General features: G+C 44.5%; 1 protein-coding gene across 2 annotated transcripts in view; it reads right to left on the reverse strand.

Annotated features, from left to right (window-relative positions):
• The window catches only part of PIK3C3 (phosphatidylinositol 3-kinase catalytic subunit type 3), a 123,916-nt gene that overhangs the window by 49,516 nt on the left and 50,739 nt on the right, over positions 1–23,661 (reverse strand). For both annotated transcript variants that reach the window (XM_079994778.1, XM_079994777.1), the window contains 4 exons: positions 22,950–23,019; positions 22,562–22,626; positions 19,516–19,600; positions 17,118–17,192 (listed from right to left, as the gene is read on the reverse strand). In XM_079994778.1, coding sequence (XP_079850904.1) covers positions 17,118–17,192; positions 19,516–19,600; positions 22,562–22,626; positions 22,950–23,019 — 295 coding nt within the window. The remainder of the gene's footprint in view (positions 1–17,117; positions 17,193–19,515; positions 19,601–22,561; positions 22,627–22,949; positions 23,020–23,661) is intronic.

Here is a 23,661-nt window from a genome sequence, read left to right on the forward strand (position 1 = left end):
AGATGAAGGAGACTTGGTACGATGCCCTGATTGGAAATAAAAGCCTTGGATGGATGGTGATGAATTTACAGATGAAGGAGAACTCATCATTCCTGGTGAGAGGTCAAGTTTCTATCCTTGACCAAAGTGAGGCACCTCTAGCTTGGCTGCTGTAGCCATGGTGTTTGCATACTGTTAAGCTTTTACACAAGAGCACTCTCCCCTCCAGCAGTTTCTGGCAACTGGTATTCAGAACCCTTATTGCTTTCAACTGTGGAGGCAGAGCAGTCATCCTGGCTAGTAGCTAGTCTTATGCATCATCAAATTGTCTGATCAAAATGTTTATTCGGCTTTACGCCCATCATGAAACACAACACAACACAACAAAACAAATCAAATAAAACAGCGGACTCGTACAAGCCACAAGCAATACAACACAGTTCACAACTCACAAGGACAGACATTAGCCATTCACAAGAAAAGCTCAAGATTAAGACTAAGATTCTGGCACCACACCAAAATCAACATCTGCTGTCACCACAGAAAACCCTTACAACTATCAATAATCAGCCAACATTCCATTCCGTCTCTTGTACGAGAGGACGGCTGTTAGGAATTTAGCAACCTGTAGGGTAATATAAGGATCCACATCTTGAAGAACCCAGGCAAGCTGTAGGTCTACTGGTTTGTCAGCCATAGGCTGGATTATGGGGTTTAGTATACTAGCACGGGCTGAACTGTACAAAAGGCAGATAAACATAACATGATGTAGAGATTCCGATGTTTTCATTTCACAAGCACACATTGAAGGGACTTGGCCCTTAGTGAATCTATGTCTCAGCACATTTGTTGGAAAGACACTGAACCTAGCTCTAATGAAGGCATATCGGTGAGACGCGGCCATAAGCGATGTTAAGTAGGATCCTCTTCTAAAGTCATCCAACTTGGTGACCACCAAGTTCCGTAGTTTAACTATGCAATGCACAAGCACTTTTAAGAGCAAGGTTTATATACTGCTTAATAATGCCATCTAAGCAGCTTAAATAAAATTAAACATTGGGAAGAAAATACCAATAAAATGAATGGATTTAAAGGAGAAGTTGACAAAAGAAAATTATCAAAATCTGATAAGGTTCCATAATCCGAGCGGAGTATTTTCTGTTGAAAGATCTCAGCAGTGGGGGAAACCTCAGCTAGGAGGGCTAGAGTCCATGCTGCTCAAACATCAATGATGTAACAGGCATGGTTCAATAGGTGCTGATTACTTGCATTGCTCTTGAGAGTCCCATGGACTGCAAGAAGATCAAACCTATCCATTTTGAAGGAAATCAGCCCTGAGTGCTCACTGGAAGGACTGATCCTGAAGCTGAGGCTCCAATACTTTGGCCACCTCATGAGAAGAACTAAACAACAACAAGTTGCATTGCTACATTCCACACTGCTGGCAAATGGCGTGGATCCCTATTACCTACTTTATAGGACCCATTTAAGGATGGGTGTGATTTTTTAAAAGGCACAATCCCATACACAGACAGATATGTTTAAGCCACACTAATCTCAAATTTTCCTGGGTTACCTCCACTCAAGAGCAGTAAAACATATTACCCACTTAAAATAACACATACATCTGAAAAAAATATATTTGAAAATCAGCAGGCTTTGATCTATGTTGCAGAGTTACACTAGTTATTTAATTAAGAACATTTAGAGGGATTCTTCTCTCTACTCATTTATTTCAAGACTGTCATAATGATGAGTCTAGAGATACATGTATTAAAAAAAAAAAGACAGCAGAATAAGTCTTGTGGCTGCAATTACATTTCTCATCCAGTTCTGTACACAGGGAATAAGAGGTGTTAATTAATCTTAGCTTCATTTGCATATGTAGCTAGTTCAGTAGATCTGTGTAGCACACTTCAAAAGCCGTCAGATCAACAAGAAGGATTGGTGGAGGAGTGCAAAAATTAAGGAACTGGAAAAAGAAATATTAATATTTCTCTATCTGTCTTTCTCTCTCACACACCATTTGTGTACCTTGCAATTGCATTAAATGCTTGTTAGGCCATCGTCAAACAGAATAGAACACGTTATACCTTCTGTTCCATAAATAAAAATAAAGATTTGCCCCATGCCCAATCCTGCACCTTAGGTTACAATATCTGCACTGTTCCTTATGTTGCACAAATGCTTTTGTCTTGTTTTTATTTATTTAACAGAACTTATATACTACTTGACTGCAAGAAAATTTCTAAGCAGCATAACCCCCCCCCCAAAAAAAAATAAAAAACCTGCTTGCCCCAAGCCTTTCTCCTCCCTGCTCAATCATAAAGCCATTTTAAAAGAAGGGGGAGAGTATCACAACAGTTTCCAAACCACTCTGTGAAACACCCCCCCACACTGTTAAACCTCACTGCAGGAATGTTTAACAGAGGGGAGGAAATGTTTCACAGTGCTCCCCCAGTTAAACCAGCTTGTCTGGGCTGCCTGCCACCCACACTTAACTGCCTGCTGTTCCTCAACTGCAGCGTGACGACAGCCTTCCCCTTTTATATATATAGGAAGAAATGTTAAAAATCACTGACAATAAACAGATATTTGAAACTATTCAAATGGTGATTAGAACTAACGTTGGCTAAAAATAAATGAAACAAGTGTAACTTCTGGGTGTCTTGATAGAATCATAGAATCGTACAGTTGGAAGATACACCAAGGATCATCTAGTTCAACCTCCTGCAATGCAGGAATCTCAACTAAAGCAACCATGACAGGATAGGCATTTCTAAACTAATATATTTTAAGCAGCTGAGAAAAGAAGGTAAAAGGTAAAGGTAAAGGTACCCCTGCCCGTACGGGCCAGTCTTGACAGACTCTGGGGTTGTGCGCCCATCTCACTTAAGAGGCCAGGGGCCAGTGCTGTCCGGAGACACTTCCGGGTCACGTGGCCAGCGTGACATCGCTGCTCTGGCCAGAGCCAGAGCCGCACACGGAAACGCTGTTTACCTTCCCGCTGGTAAGCGGTCCCTATTTATCTACTTGCACCCGGAGGTGCTTTCGAACTGCTAGGTTGGCAGGCGCTGGGACCGAGCAGCGGGAGCACACCCCGCCGCAGGGATTCGAACCGCCGACCTTTCGATCGGCAAGCCCTAGGCGCTAAGGCTTTAACCCACAGCTACAATAGGCTCATATCTGCCATAAGGAAAGAGGGAAGAAGCTAAGTTGTAGATTGGAATGGTACCCCCTGATCTGCACGGCCCAGAAAGATGGCTTTTTAAATTGTACTCCGACTTTATCTTGTACAGTCGTACCTTGGAAGTCATACACTTAGTTTCCGAATATTTTGGCTCCCAAACAATGCAAACCTGGAAGCGACTGTTCCTCTTTGCGAACTATTTTTGGAAGCCGAATGTCCAACAGGGCTTCTGTGGCTTCCGATTGGCTGCAGGAGCTTCCTGCAGCCAATCCGAAGCCGTGCTTTGGTTTTCGAATGTATTGGAAGTCGAATGGACTTCCGGAATGGATTCCATTTGACTTCCAAGGTACAACTGTACTGTAGATCCAGACATTTGCATTTCATTGCTTTGTCGCAGTTGTGTCTGTTGCATGTGCGTGTATTTGCATTTTATGTAAACTACTTCCAAGAACTAGCAAATGGTATAAACATGAGTCTAATCGCCACAAGTCATCCTGCATGTCTGTCCACACATGCAGTCCAGGAGAATTGGTCTTCTGTTTCAAAATATTCATGAGCAGCACAACAGCACAACATATCCGTACTGAGTTAAGGACTGCAAATAATCAGCATTTCATATCGTGGGGCTCCCGCCACCATTCATATACCCCAAGATGAGAGCCTTGCTGACCCCTCTCACTCTCAGCCGTCTCTCCGGATGCATATTTGCAGGGAAAGGGGTTAAGAGGGCCACCAGAAATGCCGCCAAGCTATTTGTCTCTGTCAGTTTAATCAACTGTTTCCTCCCAAAGAACGAGCATTTCTTATTTCAAATTTGTCAGAGTCAACAGTCATGACAATGCCTGAAAAACAGCTTAAAAGAAAGAGGGAGAGGGGGCAAGCAATGGGAACTCGAGGCTTTGTCTTCTTTTTTTGCAATGAAAAATTTGGTTTAGAAGCAACAACAATACAGGTTACAGATGCTCTAGGTTACAGACGCTTCAGGTTACAGACTCCGCTAACCCAGAAATAGTACCTCGGGTTCAGGATGAGAACAGAAATCACGCAGCAGCAGTGGGAGGCCCCATTAGCTAAAGGGGTACCTCAGGTTAAGAACAGTTTCAGGTTAAGAACGGACCTCCAGAACGAATTAAGTTCTTAAACAGAGGTACCACTGTACTGTAATAATCTTGGCTGAGTGAATTTAATGGCAAGCAATGGGACCTCAAGGCTTCATCTTCTTTTTTTGCAATGGAAAATTTGGTTTAGAAGTAAAGCAACAACAATACAGTTGGAGTCTTGTGACCGGAAATTGAGATACAGTGGGGCCTCCTGCTGCCGCCACGCCGCCGGAGCACAATTTCTGTTCTCATCCTGAAGCAAAGTTCTTAACCCGAGGTACTATTTCTGGGTTAGCAGAGTCTGTAAACTGAAGCATCTGTAAGCTGAAGCGTCTGTAACCCGAGGTACCACTGTAATAATCTTGGTTGAGTGAATTTAATCCAAAGATTCATGGCAGCATTTTTAGCTCATACAGAAAAGCTCAGAAACGTCTACACTGACCGGCTGAGACTCTGCAGTCTGACCTTGAGATAGTAGGAGTTGAACCCAAGACCTTCTGCAACCAAGGCTGATGTTCTGCCATTGAGCTACAGTTGGCAAATTTCTTAACAAATACCATTGTAAGAATCTAAGACGAGCCTGCTGGATCAGGCCAATGGTCCTCCATGTCTAGCATCTTGGTCGCCTGGTGGTCAACTAGGTTCCTGTGGGAAATGTGCAAGCAGTATCCGAGCACTCTCCCAACCTGTAGCTTTCTGCAACTGGCATTCAGAAGCATTTCTGCCTCTGTCTGTGGAGCCAGAGCACAGTCATCACATCTATGAATTTGTCTGATATGCAAGCTGAGACCCTATCTGCCTCTGGACTGCCTCGCCAGAGTGGTGCATGCTCTGGTTATCTCCCGCTTGGACTACTGCAATGTGCTCTACATGGGGCTAACTTTGATGGTGGCCCAGAAACTATAATTAATCCAGAATGCAGCAGCTAGACTGGTGACTGGGAGCGGCCGCCAAGACCACATAACACCGGTCTTGAAAGACCTACATTGGCTCCCAGTAAGTTTCCAAACACAATTCAAAGTGTTGGTGATGAACCTTAAAGCCCTAAACAGCCTCAGCCCAGTATACCTGAAGGAGCCTCTCCACCTCCATCGTTCAGCCCAGACACTGAGGTCCAGCTCTGAGGGCTTTCTGGTGGTTCCCTTACTGCAAGATGTGAGGTTATTATATCTAATACTCTCTTATCCACTACAGGAAATCCTATTGCCATTGCCGGTGCCAGGGATTGAAATTTGGGCATTGTGCATGGACAGTATACTTTATATCAATTCTTTTGCCTTAAACTCCTATGCCATGCTAGCTCTCTGAACCACATATATACATACTTCTGTGGTACTGATCCCCACCTTGAGGATGTACGGTAATTAAAAAAACAAACAAACCTGACTTATAGATAAATAAATAAATGCAGAGATCTATCATATAAGAGGTCCCTGCTTTGTAGCATTTTCAGGAGAACAGACATGTAACACACACAGAGGTTCATGTCTACGTCAGTTCAGTTGTGAAAGTGGTTCTGCAAATAGTAATATCAGGCATCCTATTTCTACATAATATGCATCTTCTCCCTTTTAAGATGTGCAAAGCATTTCACGTGCATCGTCTCAGCACCCCTTTCAACAACCTTGCAAAGTAGGTGAACGTTCTCCCCATATTGCAGACAGACAAGAAACTGATTTACCTAGTGAATACATGGATGAATCAAGATCTAAGCCAGCCTTGGTCATCTTTGGTGACCTGCAAGTGTTTTGCATTATGACTCCTAATACACCCACCTAATGTAACCGGGTTGGCTGCGGGGTCTGAGGCTAGATCTCTTGCAGGGTAACCAAAGACTGGACTTCCACGGGAGGCTAATTTAAGCTATGGACTCCCCAGCTCAAACTTTTAGAGAAATCGTTGCACCAGGGAGAGAAGAAAATGCATCTCTAGATTGTTGCAGTGAAAAGAATGCTGAACTTGGACTGGACAGACCCTAGAGTTCAATTAACCACTCAGCTCTGAATCTCACTGGGTGACCTTGGGGCAGCCATGAGCTCTCAGGCTAATCCACTCCTCAGAGTTGTTGTGATCCAAACTACCCTGAATTCCTTGAATGAACAGGAAAATACAAGACAGTAAATATCTAAAAAAAAAAATCACCAATGATTTTTTTTCTTTGTTGAGAAGTCAAGGCTTGGAATAATCTCTGAGCGGCTCTACAGCCTAAACTGCTTGGGGAGCACTTATAGGACTGTGAGTTGACTTTTAGTTACCGTATTTTTTGCTCCATAAGACACACTTTTTTCCCTCCTAAAAGTGGGAAATGTGTGTGCATCTTATGGAGCGAATAAAGGCAGGAGACAGGCGGGAAAAGCCCCCAAGAGCCGCACACACGCTCCTCATGCTCTTTAAAGGGCTCTTGTTGGCTTTTGCTGGAGGTGAGGGAAGGGACAGAGGACATCCCCTCAGTCTCTTCCCCCACCTCGTAGAAAAGCCCTCAAGAGCCGCACACTCTTTAAAGAGCCGCGCCTAGCTTTTCCCCAGAGGAGGGAGAAGGGGAGTCCGTCAGGGAAAAGGATGCAAGGGCCGCACACATACAGGCTCTGCTCTCCCTTCAAAGAATATTTTTTCCCCTTGCATTCCCCCTCTAAAAACTAGGTGTGTCTTATGGAGCAAAAAATACGGTAACCAACATCGCGAATCCAATACGCACATTTACTCAGAGGTAAGTCTCACAGTGTTCAATGGGATTGCACTGGATCACAGCCTGATATCATGAAGGGTATGTCTGCAGCACAATGTTTTGTTCTATGCCACAAAAAAGAGATGTAAGCTTTTTGCAAGCAGGTGCTTTCAAGATTTGACTGACAAAATCTATATGCCAGTGCTGTAAAAAAAAAACAGAGGCTTTACAGAGCCACTGCGCTCCCTGACTTTCTATTTGCTGTTACAGGCCAACACAACAGTAATCAGTAATCAGTAAAAAAAGTAAAAAAAAGAGAATTTTCTTCAGATTTATCATGTTCATGCACTGCCCCCTACTGTACTCTTTGGGGCTTCCCAGTGCAAAAAACAAAACACAAAACAGGATGGAATGTATATGGATGTGTGTGTAGTAATTTGCTATGCAAATATACAGTGATCATCGTAGGAACATGGAGAACTGCTTTGTATTAGTCCGGTACAGTGTTTCTCAAAGTTGGGTCACCAGCTGTTGTTCTACTACAACTCCCATCATCCCTGACCTCTGCTCCTGCTAGCTAGGGATGATTGGAGTTGTAGTCCAACAACAGCTGGAGACCCTAGTCTAAGAAACACTGATCTAGTACCATGTACTGTGGCAGGGAGTAGCTCGCAGCTTTCACCTGTGGTTCCTAGAAGCTGTCGCTATGCTTCGACTGGCCAGTTAAACCAGGTGAGGGTAGCCAATGGGACTTAAATCCTTGGTGAGTTACGGACTTCCCCTGCATGCAAAGACACAGACTCTGGGAGATTGAGCGGACCAATAGTGGGCCCAATGGTCAAAAAGGTGGTTTCTGCACGTGCTGTAAAGGGAAGTGAGGAGCAGTTGGGATTTCCCACCTGGGAAGGCAGCCCATCTAGGAGAAGGAAAACTCTGATCCTAAACTTCCTCTGCCTTGTAGGATATCTTCAGGAGAAGAAAACAATAAGGAGTAAACCCTACACAAATCTAGAGTGGAGTCCTTAAGTAAAAAAGGTAAAGGTAAAGGACCCCTGCATGGTTAAGTCTAGTCAAAGGCAACTAAGGGGTTGTGGTGTTCATCTCGCTTTCAGGCCGAGGGAGCCGGTGTTTGTCCACAGACAGCTTTCTGAGTCATGCGGCCAGCATGACTAAACCGTTTCTGGCTCAACAGAACACTGTGACAGAAGCCAGAGCGCATGGAAATGCCGTTTACCTTCCCACCACAATGGTACCTATTTATCTACTTGTGCTGGTATGCTTTTGAACTGCTAGGTTGCCAGGAGCAGGGACAGAGCAACGGGAGCTCATCGTGGGGATTCGAACCACCAACCTTCTGATTGGCAAGCCCAAGAGGCTCAGTGGTTTAGACCACAGCGCCACTCACATCCCAGTCCCTAAGACGGTTGGTTGGCACCTTGTATGTCTCCTTCCAGCAACTCCTGCAGCCAAGCTGGTGACAAACCAGCTCATCTTCCCTTTGGGCCATATCAGCAAGGCCAGGATGGCGGTTTTGTTGTTTGGGCAGCCCAGGACCTCCATGCACACTGCCCAGGCTTGTGTCCCGGGCGGTCACTAAATGGCCTCGGCCCAGTATACCTGAAGGAGCATCTCCACCCCCATCATTCTGCCCGGATGCTGAGGTCCAGTGCCAAGGGCCTTCTGGCAGTTCCCTCACTGCGAGAAGCAAAGCTACAGGGAACCAGGCAGAGGGCCTTCTCAGTGGTGGCGCCCACCCTGTGGAACGCCCTCCCATCAGATGTCAAAGAGATAAACAACTACCTGACATTTAGAAAACATCTGAAGGCAGCCCAGTTCAAGGAAGTTTTTAATGTGTGACATTTTGATGTATTTTTAATCTTTGTTGGAAGCTGCCCAGAGTGGCTGGGGAAACCCAGCCAGATGGGCAGGGTACAAATAAATTATTATTATTATTATTATTATTATTATTATTATTATTATTACTACTACAGTGAGGTCTGACTTCACTCCGGCAAGTGCATTCTATTGTCTCTCGAGACAGACAGATGCCAATAACAACAGGCCAGCTTCTCTGAAACACCGCTCTCCATCCTTCATCCAGACAAACAAGAGTCGGTATACTTCAGCCAGGAAAAAAGAGTGTGTGTGAAATAGGGATAGACCTGGGGAGAAACAGACCTGGGGAGAGAGCCAGACAGAGAGCTGGAGAGCTGCATCTGACCTCTGGGACTGAATTTCCCAATCTCTGGTCAACACAGCCAGAGGTCTCTTAAGCCCTACTTAGAGAAGCTGGGAGTTAAACCTGGGTCTGCTTTGCATGCAGAGCAGTACATGCCACAGTACATGGTACTAGATCAGTGTTTCTTAGACTCCAGATGTTGTTGAACTACAACTCCCATCATCCCTAGCTAGCAGGAGCAGGGGTCAAGGATGATGGGAGTTGTAGTTCAACAACAGCTGGAGACCCCAGTCTAAGAAACACTGATCTAGTACCATGTACTGTGGCAGAGAATAGCTCACATCTTTCACCTGTGCTTCCTAGAAGCTGTCACCATGTTTCGACTGGCCAGTTAAACCAGTTGAGGGTAGCCATTGGGACTTAAATCCTTGGTGAGTTACGGACTTCCCCTGCATGCAAAGACACAGACTCTGGCAGATTGTGGGGACCAATAGTGGGTCCAATGGTCAAAAACCTGGGTCTGCCTTGCATGCAGAGCAGATTTTCTACCACTGAGCTATGACTCTTCTCCATATGCCAGGGGCTGAACCAGAAATCAACTGTGCATGTCTTCTGCCCCTGAGCTAAGGCAGAGTCCCACAGAAGTTATTTCTGTGTTTAGGGCTTAGGGCCCTCGTATTTACGGGACCGCCTCTCCTGGTGTGCCCTGCAGAGGACCTTAAGGTCCATGAATAACCATAGTTTAGAGGTCCCAGGCCCTAAGGAAGTCAGATTATCCTCCACCAGGGCCAGGGTCTTCTCAGTGATGGCTCCGACCTGGTGGAATGCTCTGTCCCATGAGACCAGGGCCCTGCAGGATTTAACTTTCTTCTGCAGTACCTGTAAGGCAGAGCTATTCTGCCTGGCTTTCAATTTGAACTTATACTGATTTTTTATTCTCTTTCCTTCCTTCCCCTTTTTATGAAGATTACCTACTCTGGGATACCACAGCTAATTCTCCCCTGGTCTCCTCGCTGGCCCAAATAGGACTAATTTACCCAGCTAGCCCTGGTGATCAACTAATGTTTATTGGATGGATTTTCCCCCTAAACTGATTTTTGAATTCTGAATTTATTGTTATTCACATTTTATACTGTATTTTGTGCTGTTTTTTGTTGCATCAATTAAGTGTTTTAAATTTGTTGTTAGCCACTTTGAGCCCAGTTTTCTGAACTGGGAAGGGCGGGGTATAAATAAAAAAAATATTATTATTATTATTATTATTATTATTATTATTATTATCATTATTATTTCTCCTGCAGGTTGGGAGGGGAGCTGGCCATCACTAATTTGAAAGTCAGGTGAAATGCCCAATGTTCTCCTGTCCCACAGGGATGTAAATTCAGTCACACACACACACCAGCTACTGTCTTTAAATTTAAAAGCAGAAGAGCAGCACAACCTCAGGCTTCAGAATTTTTTTTGGGAGAAAGTTGCTGCCATTGGGAATGCTTATCTGTGCACCCTTGGGTTGGGATCTGCTTTGGCACACAAATAGCGTACTGGCCAAAATGGCTATGCTCTGCCTCCATGCTTGGAGGCAGAAATACTTCCCAATGCCAGCTGCTGGAGACCACAGGAGACTGTTCTTGTGCTAAGGTCCTACGCTTGAAGGTTTTCCTTAAAAACTGGGTATATCACGCTGCCCAACTGATGGGCAAATATGACCTCTCAGCGACCAAGATCAAAGAACTTCCCTTATATTCCCAGAAAAATATCTTTAAATGAACCATAAGGGCAGTGACAACTAAAAATGATCTAAACTCTGTGTACATGGGCCCCATTATATTTTAAACTTAGAGAGGCTTACGAACACACGACTTATTTTAATGAATTGACTTTTGTACATCAAAAAGCCTTAACAGAGTTACGATTAAATACACTAAACTCTGCCTATAGAGATGGGAGACACAGAGGTATACCAACAAAAGAACGTGTTTGCATTAGGGGATGTCCTGAAGTAGAGGACCATATGCATTATATCTTGCACTTCCCCTTATATAATGAAGCAAGAGAAAGATTTTTAGCACCCATAATGACAAGGTCCCCTGACCAGAACCCCTCTGACATGATTTTATATCTCCTCGCAGAAACAGATAAGTATGTGACCTGGCGTGTAGCATTCTTTGCAACTGCCGCTAGGAAAATTAGAGCAAATTATATAGCCAAGGTAGTCACCAACTGTAAAGGAGATGAATTTATCTGACCAGGTGGCGCTGTGGGTTAAAGCCTCAGCGCCTAGGACTTGCCGATCGAAAGGTCGGCGGTTCGAATCCCTGCGGCGGGGTGCGCTCCCGCTGCTCGGTCCCAGCGCCTGCCAACCTAGCAGTTTGAAAGCACCTCCGGGTGCAAGTAGATAAATAGGGACCGCTTACCAGCGGGAAGGTAAACGGCGTTTCCGTGTGCGGCTCTGGCTTGCCAGAGCAGCGATGTCACGCTGGCCACGTGACCCGGAAGTGTCTCCGGACAGCGCTGGCCCCTGGCCTCTTAAGTGAGATGGGCGCACAACCCCAGAGTCTGTCAAGACTGGCCCGTACGGGCAGGGGTACCTTTACCTTTTTATCTACATCAAGCTATATTCTATTTTTATCACCAAACTCTGAATATAATTGCGCATTGTATTAATTAACATTATTTTTTAATATATTAGTGGCCATGTGATAATTTCAGCTTATAAATTTTATTGTTTAATGTCTTAACTTGTATATTAAGGTACTTTTATAGCTCTTTTTAGAGTAGGTAATGTCTTGATAATATAAATGTTTTAACTTTTAATTGTTGAATGATTCTGTGTACATTGCAGCAACCTTTGCCTATGTGCAATAAAACTGACTGACTGAATAGATGAGCCATTGGTTTGACCCAGAAGGTTCTTCTTATGCAGTAGTTTGGGCCACAACTTTAGCAGCGGACTTTTAAATGTTGGGATTCTGAAGGAAGCACTCCATTTCTAGGACAGAGAATTCAGCTGCATTAAGGTCTGATTAATACCATAATTGAAGATCCGGCGGAAAGGAAAGAATCTCTTTGTTGAGTACGAATGTGATTATGGCCAATATCAATCTAATTAACTAGTACTAATAAATGTTTTTAAATACACACTGCATTTGGAATGCAGTTGAGTGTATAATAGCTACTAAATCTGTTGAAGGCCTTTACAAAATAATAATAAAAAACCCACCACAAAGGCATATAATTAACAGATCTTGAAATTGCTTTTGTGATAGCTTGTATATATAAAAGGGTCCGCCAAATACCAATTAGCTACATTATTTTATAAGGAACAAATTAGGAGTATTGGAAATGATACCAGCTTTACTTCATTTATTTTGTGAGGTTTGGGTTTTTTACTTCTTCTTTCTCACCTTAGCAGTTTAAGTGGGCTTGCCAGTGTTGTCCTTGTAAGCATTTGACAATGGTTACGACCAGCTTTTCCACTTTCTATGTACGTGAATTGATATTACATGCACAGCAAGATCCCACCTGTACTATGTTGTTGTTGTTTAGTCGTTTAGTCGTGTCCGACTCTTCATGACCCCATGGACCAGAGCACGCCAGGCACTCCTGTCTTCTACTGCCTCCCGCAGTTTGGTCAAACTCATGCTGGTAGCTTTGAGAACACTGTCCCACCATCTCGTCCTCTGTCGTCCCCTTCTCCTTGTGCCCTCCATCTTTCCCAACATCAGGGTCATTTCCAGGGAGTCTTCTCTTCTCATGAGGTGGCGAAAGTATTGGAGCCTCAGCTTCAGGATCTGTCCTTCCAGTGAGCACTCAGGGCTCATTTCCTTCAGAATGGAGAGGTTTGATCTTCTTGCAGTCCATGGGCCTCTCAAGAGTCTCCTCCAGCACCATAATTCAAAAGCATCAATTCTTCGGCGATCAGCCTTCTTTATGGTCCAGCACTCACTTCCATACATCACTACTGGGAAAACCATAGCTTTTACTATACGGACCTTTGTTGGCAAGGTGATGTCTCTGCTTTTTAAGATGCTGTCTATACAGCATAGTATAGTACAGATACCTGTACTATACAGTACATTTAATGCAGTATTTTACCACTTTAAAAGTCCTGAGGTTTAACAATCAACCCCTCTTCCCAGGGGTTGCGGGAGGGCAACAGGGGCTTCCTAGCAACTCTCAGCACCCTTAAACTACAGTTCCCAGGATTCTTTGAGGGAAACCATATTTGTGTAAAGTGGTTTGATACTGCTCTTGATATGAGGTGCAGGTGGCCTTATTGTAGCATATCTTCGGCTCTTAAGAGTTCTGTTTTTAAGGGAACAGGAGTCTTACAGACGAGATCTCAAGAGTGGGAAGGGAACTATACTTCCCCCCTTTTCTGAAATCTTCCTCCTTCTGTGCTGTAACAGTGTCAAAGGGCTTTGCTTTTTCATGAAGCACCAGGAGATGTTGTCGAATGCTTTTTCTGCATCAATTAACATTAATGCTACCTGTTTGTCGCTTTTAAATTCTAAATATTCCAATATATCGACAGTATTTCTTTGCATGGCCAGTTCTGAACCTGAGAGGTTTTATACAGTGAACTTAAGAATATATGAAGAGTCCGCTGGATCAGGCCCATTTGGTCCACTATCCTGGTTTTACCATGGCCAACAAGGAAACCTGCAAGCAGGATCTGAGAACAAGGGAACTTGTGGTTTCCAGGAACTGATATTCAGAAGCATTGTTGTGAATGTGGCTAGTAGCCACCCATAGCCATCTCCTCCTCCATGAATCAGGTCCAACCCTTTTTTAAAGCCATCACTGCCTTCTGAGGAAGTGAGTTCCAGAGTTTAAACTACACACTGTGTGAAGAAGTACCTTCTGCCACCTGCCCTGAATCTCCCAACATTCAGCTTCACTGGATGTTCATGTGTCCCGCAGTTAAGAGGTAAAGGTAAAGGGACCCCTGACCATTAGGTCCAGTCGTGGCCGACTCTGGGGTTGCGGCGCTCATCTCACTTTCAGGCCGAGGGAGCCGGCATACAGCTTCCGGGTCATGTGGCCAGCATGACTAAGCCGCCTCTGGCGAACCAGAGCAGCGCAAGCGTTTACCTTCCCGCTGGAGTGGTACCTATTTATCTACTTGCACTTTGACGTGCTTTCAAACTGCTAGGTTGGCAGGAACAGGGACCGAGCAACGGGAGCTCACCGGGTTGCGGGGATCCGAACCGCTGACCTGATCAGCAAGTCCTAGGCTCTGTGGTTTAACCCACAGCGCCACCCGTGTCCCTGGAGTTAAGAGAATGTAGAGAACTACACGGTGCATAATTTTAGGGTGTGTGTTGGTGGTGGGTAACAGAGGTGACAAGAGCATGAGGAACAGAAGACTGCTTGTTTCTGCTTTCATGGTATGCTTCAACCCTTAAAACTCAGCTCCAGCATATGGCAGGGTGTGAGGGGATCAGCAAGGTAAATTCTGCATTTCCTTTCTCTGGTTACTTCCTCCCACCCTGCCTCTCTCTGCCTCTGCCTCTGCATCTCTGCCTCTCTGCCTCTCTCGCTCTCACATTTTTATTAAAATGATTTTCATAGTTCACAAAGGCACATATACACCTCTGTTTTCAATTCATAGAGTCCTTTCTACAGGTCAGTGACATTCAGTGTGAGACACTGTGAGGTTGGGAGGGAGAGTGGAAGAGAAAGAAGGTGGGGTTGTGATTTCTCCATTCTTTTGCTTAGTGTACATGCAGTTTTTGTGTCAGCGTTGTGCAGATAGGTTCTTTATTGAGCTGTTCATTTCCGCTGGTGGTGCGAGAGGTTGGAGAGGGGAGCCATGCCGGGAGTAAAGATACCCTCCTTTGTTTGTCTCCGTGTTAGTTTCAAATTTTAGCTTTTTTAGTAGGGCTGTTTCTCATACAGTTTGGTACCAGTGGTCTGTGTTTATTCTTGACAGGTCTTTCCAGTGTCTAGTTATGACACTCCTCGCTGCTGACAGAAGGTGGCTTATGAGTTCTTCATATTGTGAATGTGCATTGTTGTGCACCCCACTTACCGTATTTTTCACTCCATAGGGCGCACCGGTCCATTAGGAGCACCTAGTTTTTAGGGGGGGGGGAATCAAGAAAAGAAATCTTATCCCCGCCCCCAAAGAGCAGCAGACAGGCTTCTGGGGCTGTCAGAGGAAGCCCGGGTTTGCTGTCTTGGCTTTGTTTTTAGCTGTGGGGCTGGGGCAGGGGAAGCCCGAACTTCTACCGACCCCAGCCCCCAGAACAGGTCCGGGAGTGGAGGCAAGGTTGTGCACAGCCTTCCCTCTGCTCCTGGAGCTTGAAGGGCTGGGGGCTGGGGGCTGGGGGAGCCCGAGCTTCCCCTGACCCCAGCCCCCAGAACAGGCCAGGGAGCGGAGGCAAGGTTGCATGCAGTCTTGTCTCTGCTCCGAGAGCTTGCGGGGCTGGCGGGGGAAGCCCGCCCCCCCCCCAGCCCCAGGGACCACACATTCACTCCATAAGACGCACAGACATTTCCCCTTAGTTTTTAAGAGGAAAAAAGTGTGTCTTATGGGGCGAAAAATACGGTACCTTTTTTAAAAAAAGTAGATCTGGGGGGTGAAATCCCCAAAAAGGATGTTACTTTTGTCTGTATGCCACAACAGCTGTGAGAATATTACTAGTGAAGAATTGGAATAAACAAGGTTTACCAACTATTGAAGAATGGCAGATGAAGATGATGGACTATATGGAACTTGCCAAACTGACTGGGAGACCAGAGAGAAGAGATGGTGGAAGAAGACTGGAAGAAGTTTAAAGAATATTTGGGAAAAAAAATATGCTAATATTTAAATCTTAGAATAGTTTTGGAAGTGGATATAGGCTGTAGGGTTAGAAGTAGAAGATAGTGTATTTTAAAATAGTATTATTTGTAAGTGATAAAATGTGAAGATTTTTATGGTAAAAGTAAGTGTGATAAAAAAAAAAATTGTTAAAAATTATTATGTATGTAAACCGCTAAAGATGAGGTAAAATGAAAATCAGATGGGGGGGGGGCTTGGGGAAGCTCACCTAACAATGTTTAGATAAAACAAGGATAAGACAAGAACTTGTTTGTTTTGTTTGTGTTGTTTAGTTGTGTTATAAAATTAATATTATTATTTTTTGAAACAGAAAAGCAGATCAGACTCCTTCAACATTTCACAAGTCAAGATTGTTTCAAAAGCATTCTAGTTACGGAAAAGCACTATGGAAATAGTTCTCAAATTTCCTTTTTCCCTGAGCCAAATATGCAACGGGTAAAATATAATTCAGTTTTATAGATGATTAGATTGTTAAGCCTACAGGTCCAGTTAATTTGATCTGTACACCACTCTTAGCTGTTCTTGTCATGTAATGACACTGAAAATTATTGCAATTATGCTGGGGAAGGAACTTATGGAGTCTTGCACCACCTTCCTTTAAGCGGAAAGCAGAAAATGATTTTGCACCAAGATACAAGTCTCACAAAAGCAATAACAACAACAACAACAACAACAACAACAACAACAACAGTAATAACAGCAATAACAAAGAACAATAACAAAGAACAACAACAAATTACAATAACAATAATAATACAGTGGTACCTCGCAAGACGAATGCCCCGTCAGACAAAAAACTCGCAAGACGAAAGAGTTTTTCGTTTTTTGAGTTGCTTCTCAAGACGGATTTCCCTATGGGCTTGCTTCGCAAGACGAAAACGTCTTGCAAGTTTGTTTCCTTTTTCTTGCAAGTTTGTTTCCTTTTTCTTGAAACCGTGCATTCAGGGGGTGCAGTTGCGACTTGACTTCGAGGAGCAACTCATAGCACGCACTGTGGTAGCCTTTTTTGAGGTTTTTGAAGACTTTGGTGATTTTTGAAGCTTTTCCAAAATCCGTGCTTCGCAAGACGAAAAAAATTGCAAGACGAAAAAAATCGCAAGACGAAAAAAATCGCAGAACGAATTAATTTTGTCTTGCGAGGTACCACTGTAAGTAGTAGTAGAAGAAGTAGTTACCTGTTTTGGTTAGCAATAGATTGTCCAAATGCCTGTCTCCAACACCAAGGATGTATGTAATTACACAATATCCAGCTGGAAATTTAAAAAAGCAAATAATTGTCAACTAGCACAATTTCTTTCTCTCTCTCTCTCTCTCTCTCTCTTTCAGAAATCACAAACCTACAATGAGACAGGATCACTGGGAATATTATGGAGCGAGACTCTGAAAGCTGACCAAGATTTCTGGCACAGGAAGGACCAGAGGCTTCAGGAATAGTTGTGTATACATGAGGTTACCCACAAATTAGGCACATATGGCCCTGTAGGTTTAGGGATAGACCAAAGGAAGGGTCTTCTCTGCAGTTATGTCACAGAATTTGCTTCCGGAAGATGCAGTGATGGTTACCACACTGGGTGGTTTTTAAAGGGTTTTTAAAACAAACTTCTGGGGAGGATAAGAATATCAAAGGTTTCTAGCCATGATGGATACTGACTACCTCTAGCATCATAAGAAATATGCCTCTGGATATTGGTCCTGCTATATGGCCTTCTGGTCCTGCTTCTGGCCTTCCCACAGGTATCGGTTTGGCCACTGAAGGACTTATTCATTTATTTGTTTATCTATTTATAATATTTATGTTCCGAAGATCATAGGGCACAACATAAAAAAAATGCAAAACGAGAATGCAAGCCACGGGATATTACACAAAATGCGCAATATAATCAATTTGTTTCATTCAATGAAATCTGTATATCACCCTTTGCCCATAGAGCTCAGGGAGGTTCACAGCATAAAAATACAAGCTAAAAAATTACAAAATATGCTTTAAAAGCAAGAACAAAACAAAACCGATAACCCCCTCAACCCCACACATTTAAAAGAACATTGGATGTTCATCTGCCAAAGGACTGTTCAAAGAGGAACATTTTCGTCCGGCCCTTAAAGGTGCATAGTGAAGGTGCCAGGGGAGCCTCCCCGGGGAGAGCATTCCACAGATGGGGAGCCACTGCGGAAAAGGCCCTGTTTTTGTGTTGCCACCCTCCAGACCTCTTGAGGAGGAGGCACACGAAGAAGGGCCTCACTGCTGATCTTGGGGTTCGGGTAGGTTTGTATGGAGAGAGGGATTGTTCTTTGCCCTTGTTATAAATAACACCACTGATCTTTAGTTAGTTCTCTGACTTTGCTAGGAATACAGGAAGCTGCCTTGTACCCAGTTTGTTTGTTTGTTTTTGCTTTTTAAAATGCTTTATCGAAATTAGAAAAGAAGTATATAACAAAATTATCCATAGAAAAAATAAAAAATATTAGTGTTTGTTACATTGCATCATGTTCTTCTTAAGATTCCAGTGACTTCCCGTCCAACCCCTCACGCTTCTAAACATTGTTCTGCCTATTGCACTATTTATTTCAGCTTTCTTTTGTTAGATTTCGTAAATATTATGTTTTCTAATACTCATCCAATATATCACAGAATTTATTCAAGAGCTGCCACAGACTTCATGTTATTACAATAATCCTGGAGATACTTTTTAAACATGCCGCAATTCCTAATAAAAGTTTGTTCAGTGCGGTCTCTTAGTTTTTCTGTTAATTTTGCCAACTCAGCATATTCCAATAATTTATTCTGCCAATCCAGCTTTGTTGGTAATTTCTCACCCTTCCAGTTTGAAGCTATCAATATTCTTGCAGCCACCATGGCATACAAGAATATTTCCCTCACATTTTTTGCATCGCTGTCAACGTTTCCCTATTTTTAAGGGAAATTCCCTTATTCCAAATAGGATTCCTTGCAAGAAAAGGGAAAAGTTGACAGCTATGATTTTTTGGTATGTCAGGGCCTAGAATGCCCAAGAGGAAAGCCTCTGGCTTTTATACACACACACACACACACACACACACACACACACACATACATATACACCCTAAACATTCTTTTAAGTTCATTTTAGATTATATCCCAAAATAGCTTAATTTTCTTGCATGTCCACCACATGTGTAACATTGAGCCTTCCCCTTCTGCACATCTCCAACATTTACTTGGAATGTTCTTATACATTTTAGATAATTTTAGTTGTGTCAAATACCAACGGTATTCGCATCTTCATAAAATTTTCCCTCAATGTAACCTGCGGCGAACTTCATGTTGATTTTCCATAATTTTTCCCAGTCCTCCATTGGGATGCTACAACCGAAATCCTGAGCCCATTTGACCGTAACAGATTTTACCTTGCGCCAAGTTTGAACGTGCTCCATCTAACTCAGTGTTCCCTACACTGACTAACAGCAGCTCTCCAGAGTTACAGGCAGGAGTCTCTCCCAGCCCAGGGATTGCTTGCAAGGCAGACACTCAGCCACTGATCCGCAGCTGTTGCCCTGCTGTAATGCAATCTGTGCCCTCCTAATGCCATCACTTACCACAGCTTTTGACGTAAGTGTCCATAACCTCTGCGCTTATTCCGTGGGGTCCCGTTTCGCTTGGTGCATGTTTTCGGAAGAAGTTCTGAAAAAGAACATCGCTCTAATGTTTATTTCTTCTCCCACGTAAAGCTCTGAAAGAGTCTCTTGGGGTTGGCTGAGCTCGTAAGTAGTTGGTGGCCTTGGATAAAATCCATTACTGCGTGTTACTGGTGAACACAGCCCCCCCCCCTCCTCACCCCGAAGTATCAATCTTGATATTTAAAAGGCGTCCAAGGCTCAGTGCAGAAATAGCCTATATTTCTTTTAAAAACGGCAGATAACATTAAGCAAAGAACAATCAAGCAAATTACATTTTCTCCCCCTTAGTGCTAACATCGCAGCGCTCAGTTGATATCTGATGGAATTTTCTTAACCTCCGCAACGGAAAGATTTAAAATCACTTTGCATTACACACACACACACACACACACACACACACACACACACAGTCAAGGGCCTCTCGTTCTTTAAAATAATCCCATCCTGTTGAATTTCAAATGCAGAGTTATTGCATAATTACGGAGAGTGCTAAATGCTTCAAAAGTAGATATATTCCTTTTGTGCCTGGGTAGCAAAATTTAAATAGCATTAGCAATTCAAAGCAATTGTGAATGAAGATAGAGGAAACGAATTGCAAAATGAGCATTAATGTACTTTGTTTAGGGGGAGGGAGGGGGCTACAACTAGAATCCCAAGAGTGAATTGGCCTAGAAATATGAACAAGGCCCCCTGGAGAAGAAAATTCAGCTTTAAAAAGTAGGAGGTCAGAGGAGCAAAATCCCCTTTGCCCCAACACGAATATGTTGCTGGTCTACAGCATATTAGCCACCACAACAAACAGATTTTTAAAACAAGCAACTTTCAGAAAGGTTTTGACAAAGTCCCACACTGAAAGCTCCTGAGTAAGCTCAGCATTCCTGTTCCAGGTGGATGTGGTTATCAATAGCTATTAGCCATGATAGTTAAAGCGATGACAAACCTAGACAGCATCTTAAAAAGCAGAGACATCATCTTGCCGACAAAGGTCCGTATAGTTAAAGCTATGGTATTCCCAGTAGTGATGTATGGAAGTAAGAGCTGGACTTCCTTAGAAGGCTGGTCGCTGAAGAATTGATGCTTTTGAATTATGGTGCTGGAGGAAACTCTTGAGAGTCCCGTGGACTGCAAGAAGATCAAACCGATCCATTCTTAAGGAAATCAGCCCTGAGTGCTCACTGGAAGGACAGATTGTGAAGCTGAGGCTCCAATATTTTGGCCACCTCATGAGAAGAGAAGACTCCCTGGAAAAGACCCTGATGTTGGGAAAGATGGAGGGCACAAGGAGAAGGGGATGACAGAGGACGAGATGGTTGGACAGTGTTCTCGAAGCTACTAAAATGAGTTTGACCAAACTGCAGGAGGCAGTGGAAGACAGGAGTGCCTGGCATGCTCTGGTCCATGGTGTCATGAAGAGTCGGACATGACTAAACGACTAAACAACAACAAAAAAGTTATGGTCTGCTTCCATAGTCAGAGGCAGCAACCCCAGTTGCTGGAAACCACAGGACGAGAGAGTGCTGTTGTGCTTGAATCCTGCTTGCAGATGTCCCATAAGCATCTGGTTGGCCGCTGTGAGAACAGGATGCTGGACTTGGTGGGCCATTGGTGTGATCCAACAGGATCTTCTTCTGTTATTGCCAATGTTGTCCAAAGGAAAAGAGAGCAAAATGTTTGACACCAGCTTGGTTGCAGGAGTTTCCGGAAGGAGGCACCTAATGTGGTCTCCAACCATCTTTTAAGAACGCCACTCCAGATTTTTTCCTTAGCCTTTTCTTCTTCTGAAAATTGTTAGAATATTCCATTCCACCTTAAGAGGAACAGGCATGGCTGTTGTGTGTCACATGCCTGTTTACACTCCAGCACAGCTTGCTGGGAACTTCCGTTTCGTGTATAGCTATTGCTTATGCTGCTTGCTTGGACATGAAAGGGAGAAGAGGTTTAGGATCAGAGGTTTCCTTCCCAGGCTGATAAGCCCCACCTGCCCCCCTCCACAACTTTTTACTGTGCTAAACAATGGCATAGACCTATCCACCTAGGGTGGGGAACTGAATCTCACCCTAAAAAGGAAACCGGCCTTAAGGAGTACACATGGAGAAACACTAGAACCAAGCAAAAGCATTTATTTGGGTCATTCCTTTTGCGGTCAGTGGGTGGTGGGCAGCAGAAGAAATATTAATCAATAAGGGGGACACACACACACACACACACACACACACAATCTGCTCAGTTTTTATTTCCTTCTTTGGAATTTCAGTATCCTAACAGCCTTATATGATGCAGAGTTCCTTTTACACACTGCTTTATCCTTGAATCTCCCACAAGTGATCAGGGGCGAACAAAGGCATTGTGAAACCCGGGGTGGGGCGTCGCTACGTAGTGCGCATGTGTGGCATCACTACGCATGATGTGCTGTACGTGGCGACGCATGCGCCATACATAGCGACACTGCACATGCATTGTACATAGTGGTTTAACAGTGGGGCCGCTCCAGCACTGTACGGACTGTGCTGGGATCCCTCTGTCGCTGCTACAGCCACAAATGGAGGATCCTCTACATGTGGCTGTAGCGGCAACAGAGGGATCCCACCGCCATCTGTATGGCGCTTGAGCGCCGCTGGCAGCAAACCGCAATGTACAGCACATGTGCGGCATCATTACATACAGTGCATTCACGGATGCCGCACATGCGCTGTACATAGTGGTTTGCCGCCAGCACCGGGATCCTATGCTCGTGGTTGCAGCCGCAAACAGAGTATCCTCCACATGCAGCTGTGGCAGCGCGATAGCTGCTCGTGCCACCGTGAGTCCCCGCGGGGTGCCTTCCTGTCACACCCCCCCCCAGACATGGCACCCGGGGCGAACCACCCCCCCCCCATTGTGACACCACTGCCAACTTCAAGTGGGCAAAATGCAAGAACGAGCAGGTGCTGAATCCAGCATAGGCAACCCAAGTCAAAACACAAACCTGTATACTTTCTTCGGTTGCAAGAACCTCAGCCACAGGGACTGACTGAATGAACTGCATGAAACCTGGAAAAAACGGGGGAAGGTGATAGAGAGAAAGAGACTCCGGGTCAGAAAATCTCAGGCGTAGGAGCTAAGAAGCCAACCTCAAATTCCTGTGGGCTTTTAAAAGCAGTGGAGTGGAATGAACCAAGTCTTAAGCAGGCCGGAGCACTGTTCTTTAGAGTTTGCATTTTATCAGATTTGTATCTTTGCTGTACCCCACTTTTAAGGGCACCGAAGCGGTTGAAAGGTTCATAAAAAACCCCAAAATAAACATTTAGCACTGAGAGTTCTCTAAATACTCACCGCTCCTGCTATGATGAGTGTGATTTGGGAGGTAGGCTTACCATGTTTTGTACTGGTGGCCAAGACCTTGTAAGGGGTGAGCTTCAAATCCAGATTCTCCTTGCGTAAGAGCTACAAGAAAAACAGAAGAGACAAGCATAAGGCAGGGGCGAGAGAGAGAGAGAGTGCAAAGAAATTATTGCTGCATTGAAAGACAGCATAAATGTATCTTCTATCATATGTGGTGGCAGTGTAAGGTAATAAAAGCTTTCTGGGAGATGATATATACTGTATTTTTCGCCCTATAGGACACACTTTTTCCCCTCCAAAAATGAAGGGGAAACGTGTGTGCGTCCTATGGGGCAAATGCAGGCTTTCAGTGAAGCCTGGAGAGCGAGAGGGGTCGGTGCACACCGACCCCTCTCGCTCTCCAGGCTTCGCGGACCTCTCCGCAAGCAGCGGGACCGCTCCCGCTGCTTGCGGAGAGTTGCCTGCGTGCTGAAGCCTGCGCGCGCTGAGATCAGCGCGTCCAGGCTTCGCGGACCTCTCCGCAAGCAGCGGGAGCCAGCGCTGGGCTCCCACAGCTTGCAGAGAGCTGCCTGTTTGGGGGCTGGGGTCGGGGGAAGCTCGGGCGGGCCTCCCCCGCCCCAGCCCCGCGCCTGGGGGAGAAATATTTTTTCCCCTTTATTTTCCCCCAAAAAAACTAGGTGCGCCTTATGGGACGGTGCGTCCTATAGGGCGAAAAATACGGTAATGAACTGAAAAAAAATGTTT

Source organism: Podarcis cretensis (assembly GCF_951804945.1).
Source record: "Podarcis cretensis genome assembly, chromosome: 11".
NCBI lineage: Eukaryota > Metazoa > Chordata > Lepidosauria > Squamata > Lacertidae > Podarcis > Podarcis cretensis.